Source organism: Urocampus carinirostris, chromosome 5 (genome assembly GCF_059441175.1).
Source record: "Urocampus carinirostris isolate Australia breed hairy pipefish chromosome 5, RoL_Ucar_1.0, whole genome shotgun sequence".
In the NCBI taxonomy this organism is placed as follows: Eukaryota; Metazoa; Chordata; class Actinopteri; order Syngnathiformes; family Syngnathidae; genus Urocampus; species Urocampus carinirostris.
Genome location: NC_142353.1, coordinates 39,892,519 through 39,897,500, shown reverse-complemented (window position 1 = coordinate 39,897,500; position 4,982 = coordinate 39,892,519). Strand labels below are relative to the sequence as shown.

Genomic DNA, 4,982 nt, shown 5'->3' with positions numbered 1-4,982 from the left:
ATATGATGTGAAGCTTGCACAAGTAGTGCTCTTTTTATGCATGGAATTTTTTCAGCCTTGTGTGGAACGATTCATCGTCATGGCGACAGCCTGAGAAGCAACCTACTCCCATCCCCCCCCTCAGTCCTTGGAAACATGACCACAGAAACAAAAGTAACTCAAATGTCAATCACATGATTGTGCATTGAATCAATTGAAGCATTTTTATTGTGAAAAACGATTATAGGGGTTTTTTCCACACACGTTCGATTTGAGTGAGACATCTGAACATTCTTAAACATCCTGGGGGTCGTTTTGGGGGGAAAAAACACATTTGACATGAAACAGTAGGCGAGCAAAACAGTTTATATGTTTAAACGATGTGTCTTTCGTTTTAATTCAATTTCGCCATCTCATCATGGATGGAGTCGCCTGACTTTTCCACGCAAGCGTGATAGACGTTGGAAAAGAATGAGTGCCAGATAGCTGACCAATGGTCGAACGCCAAGACGATATTCCATTGGCTGTGCTTCTCGTCCGTCGAGATTTTCTCCAAGTTTATCCAATCCTACGTCGAACTGTGGTGAAAGAGGCGGGCCCTGGTACATTATAAACTGGTTTCCGCCATTGTTACCGCACTTCCAAGCAAGCCAAAGATCGTGTGAGAGGAGCCGTTGCTAATTTTGACAAAATGAGGGAAATTGTTCATCTTCAGGCCGGCCAGTGTGGAAACCAGATTGGTGCCAAGGTGAGTCAACATATTTATGTTAAAATATCGAAGTTGGGGGTTTTGTGGGGATATTTAAACCGCTTTTCTCCCTCAGTAGTCGTTGCTTTGTGCCTGGCTGCGTCCTAGAAACCACACCCTTGGATTACTAACGTGTCCTACTTAAAACTTTTTCTGTATAACGGTAACCGTAATTTCATTAAATTCGTTACAATACAATTTCAGTTTCTTTTTCTTTATATTACGGTTACACATTTCGATGGGTTAATTCCCCACCCCGGCTTAAACAAACAAACAATTTTAAATCCGTTAACTATTTATAACTTAAAATTCTACTCGATATTATTGAAGATCCAATAGATTAACGCCATTTGTCGTATTTATGAATAACTTGAATCCACTTTGTTATATAATTGAGGGTGAATTATCTGCGTGATTTTTTTTTTTTTTTAAATTATTTGAATAAACATGTATTTCGATTAATATGACCAAACATCGAGTGGATGTGTCGTTTAACGGCCATATGAATAAGAAAATAACCGATTTTGTCTTAAAAGTGGATTAGGCCTCCACCGCATTGCGTCTAAGGCTGAGGCCGGCATTTGCTGGGAGTGGGCCGAGCTGGCGGTTGGTGACGTCACAGGTCGTTTTCAAAATGGGGAATCAGCCAATGGGGGATCAGGGCGCGGGCGGGCAGGCATGTTTCGTGGCGGGAATTTCGGTACTACTTCCTCGGTTTTATTTAACTGATATTTATGATCCTGATTTAATGTTCTACCTCAACATCACTTTTGATAAACATACTTATTTTTTAATCTCTAGTTCTGGGAGGTGATCAGCGACGAACATGGCATTGACCCAACAGGTACCTACCATGGTGACAGTGACCTGCAGCTCGACAGGATCAATGTCTACTATAATGAGGCATCAGGTAATGTCTAATGAGTTTTTTATTAAATTGTATTAAGTATACAAAATGCTCATTCTTTGAGACTTTGTGATTAAGGGCTATACATATAACAATAATTTAAAAAAAAATGATTCTTTTGTAGGTGGCAAATATGTTCCCCGAGCTGTCCTGGTCGACCTTGAGCCAGGCACCATGGACTCTGTGAGGTCTGGACCTTTTGGTCAGGTCTTCAGACCAGACAACTTTGTCTTTGGTAAGATTCATGTTATCAATATTATAATTTGACAAATGCTGTAGTCAATCATTGTACCTGTCATCGCTCCAGTGCCATTAAAAATAACCATTTACAAAAATAGTTGTTGATATATATATTATTTTAAAGTCAAATTAAATCGTTTCACTTTCTCGCCCTTTCAAAGGCCAAAGTGGTGCCGGTAACAACTGGGCAAAGGGCCATTACACAGAAGGTGCTGAGCTAGTGGACTCCGTCTTGGATGTAGTGAGGAAAGAGGCCGAGAGTTGCGACTGCCTCCAGGGTTTCCAGCTTACACACTCCCTAGGTGGTGGCACCGGGTCCGGTATGGGCACACTGCTCATCAGCAAAATCCGTGAAGAGTACCCAGACCGCATCATGAACACCTTCAGCGTGGTGCCTTCTCCAAAAGTATCAGACACAGTGGTTGAGCCCTACAACGCTACGCTGTCAGTCCACCAGCTGGTGGAGAACACGGATGAGACCTACTGCATTGACAATGAGGCTCTGTACGATATCTGCTTCCGCACCCTCAAGCTCACCACGCCCTCCTATGGAGACCTCAACCATCTGGTGTCCGCCACCATGAGCGGCGTTACCACCTGCCTCAGGTTCCCCGGGCAGCTCAACGCTGACCTCCGTAAACTGGCTGTCAACATGGTGCCATTCCCACGTCTGCACTTCTTCATGCCTGGTTTTGCCCCTCTCACAAGCAGAGGCAGCCAGCAGTACAGGTCCCTCACTGTGCCAGAGCTCACCCAGCAGATGTTCGATGCCAAAAACATGATGGCCGCCTGCGACCCACGCCACGGACGCTACCTGACCGTGGCTGCCATCTTCCGTGGCCGCATGTCCATGAAGGAGGTGGATGAGCAGATGCTCAACGTACAGAACAAGAACAGCAGCTACTTTGTGGAATGGATCCCCAACAACGTGAAGACGGCAGTGTGTGACATTCCCCCTCGTGGCCTCAAAATGGCCGCCACCTTCATCGGCAACAGCACAGCCATCCAGGAGCTCTTCAAGCGCATCTCTGAGCAGTTCACAGCCATGTTCAGGCGTAAGGCTTTCCTCCACTGGTACACGGGTGAAGGCATGGATGAGATGGAATTCACAGAAGCAGAGAGCAACATGAATGATCTGGTTTCTGAGTACCAGCAGTACCAGGATGCGACTGCTGAGGAGGAGGGTGAATTCGGTGAGGAGGATGAAGAAGAGATGGCCTAATGGCCTACTCATTGTTTTCTCTCCTTTGTCCTTGAAAGCTTCACTTCCTTCTTCCTCTTAAAGTCTGTTCCAGTTTTCAGTGTTCTGTCTGCTGTTAATAAAGTTCTTGTGCACACTCTCAATGTTTGCTTGTTGTATATATTAGTTATGCGATGCATTTGAAATATTTTGACATCTGGGTATTCTATAACTGGTTAAGTATTTCCTACAGCGGCAATGTCGTAAGATTAAGTAACGCGCTTCCATTAGCTTTTCATACTTTGTTAATGCATATGTGTCTAGACTTCACTAAATGGGGGTTTAAATCCAATAATTAAATGTTTTGCATATTCTATCCAATTTAGTCCAAAACGTAGCTATTTCAACAGACCAGCAGGTGGCCTCACCCTGCAGCGAAACGCTACTCAGTTTTATTACCAGGTTAAAATTAGAAGGGTTTAGCTTGGCACTGCCGACTAATCTAAAGGTACTGACCAAATCAGTTTTCTCGTGCCAGTCAAATTCCCCTAGGTAATCACTGCTGGGCAGTTATACGAACCTGTAGTTGGGGTGCACTACGTTGGACACACCCTGTCCAAGAACTGAAAATGAGTGCCACAAAGCACATGACCTAACGGTTTCATTTTTATGGAGCGCGACTGCCTAGGTTTCTCTTTAACCGACCTAAGCACTTTTGACTCATTTGGTGTCTATTTGCATCTGTACATCAGGTAATTCTACAACGGGTATCCTGCTTTCCCATAGTAAAATAAACAATCGCTCAATTTTCATTGCAGTTATAGTTATTAGTGTATTGCTAATGTGTACTTGCATTCTGAATGGAATAATCTATTTCTTTAATGAAATGCGTTTGGAAGGCAGGCATTGGTTCTGTCAGGATCACCTTAACTCGCAGGGATTTGGATTGACCAGTAGATGGCGTTATACACATGCTATTGCCACTTGCAGGCATATTCCAGTACTGGAAGCGGGTCACTGGGGCATCGGGAGTAATTTTGGTTTCACAGAAATCCTAAAGGAACCACTAATAGCGTATTTTTGGACATAACATTTGCTGCTTATTCTTATTGCTTAAAAGGACAGTGTGTAACAGTGCATCCTAGTGGTAAAAAATAACTTTGATTCAAACACATGGATCATCATACCAATTGTATTTTTTTTTAAATATTTGTGTATTTTATGTATTAAATTTACATAATTGGATCCCATTCTATAAGTCGCCGCCATGTTTTCTGGTATCTTGGTGCTACGATGAGCTCCTGGGTCCAGTTTTCGTTCGCATTAGACAAAACAGTGTCACCTAGTGGTCAAATGTACACACTGCGTCTTTAAAGAAGGAAAGAAAGGAAATGGGGATCCATTAAAAATGAGGAAGAATTAACAATATGGTCTTTTTCTCTTACACAATAAATATGGTATGTAAATCCTTAAATGACGTCATTTTGACAGTGAGTCTAAATTATTATATATATTGAACTTAAAATGATTTGGCTCTCATGTGACTAAATAAGGCAGGTACGTGTTTGCATTTATTTCTAAGACGCTTCTAAATAAACTCTTCTTTTCCCATCTTTTTGGAGGGTTGTCCCGCCCCGAACAGGCTAAATAAAAGTTAAATAAAAGCAGATAGTTACAATTGAAAAGAAATCAAAAGGGCTCTTTGAGCTTCGTTGGACATTGTCGACACGTATTTAGTTGAGAAAATATTCAACTTTAAACTTCTTAAACACACCTCAAACTACACACACCCCACCTTTAACTGTTTTATGAAGGCTCACTTTATCATTTAAATTGGATTGGATACATATACCATTTTAAAATTGAATAAAAATAGAATTCAAACATACCATTGTTGCTTCCTTCCCTATCAGAACCTTAACTCAAAC

General features: G+C 42.1%; 1 protein-coding gene and 1 long non-coding RNA gene across 2 annotated transcripts in view; one reads left to right on the top strand and one right to left on the bottom strand.

The window, feature by feature from the left end:
• The window catches only part of LOC148366387 (uncharacterized), an 8,655-nt gene extending 3,673 nt beyond the window's left edge, over positions 1-4,982 (bottom strand). The window contains exon 1 of the long non-coding RNA XR_015850435.1: positions 4,944-4,982. This is a non-coding gene — a long non-coding RNA (uncharacterized LOC148366387). The remainder of the gene's footprint in view (positions 1-4,943) is intronic.
• On the top strand, positions 581-3,218 carry LOC148366388 (tubulin beta-1 chain). Its single transcript, XM_088336821.1, has 4 exons — positions 581-727; positions 1,529-1,637; positions 1,759-1,869; positions 2,036-3,218. Exons 1-4 carry the CDS (start codon positions 671-673, stop codon positions 3,094-3,096), a joined length of 1,338 nt encoding a protein of 445 aa, XP_088192947.1. The 5' UTR covers positions 581-670; the 3' UTR covers positions 3,097-3,218.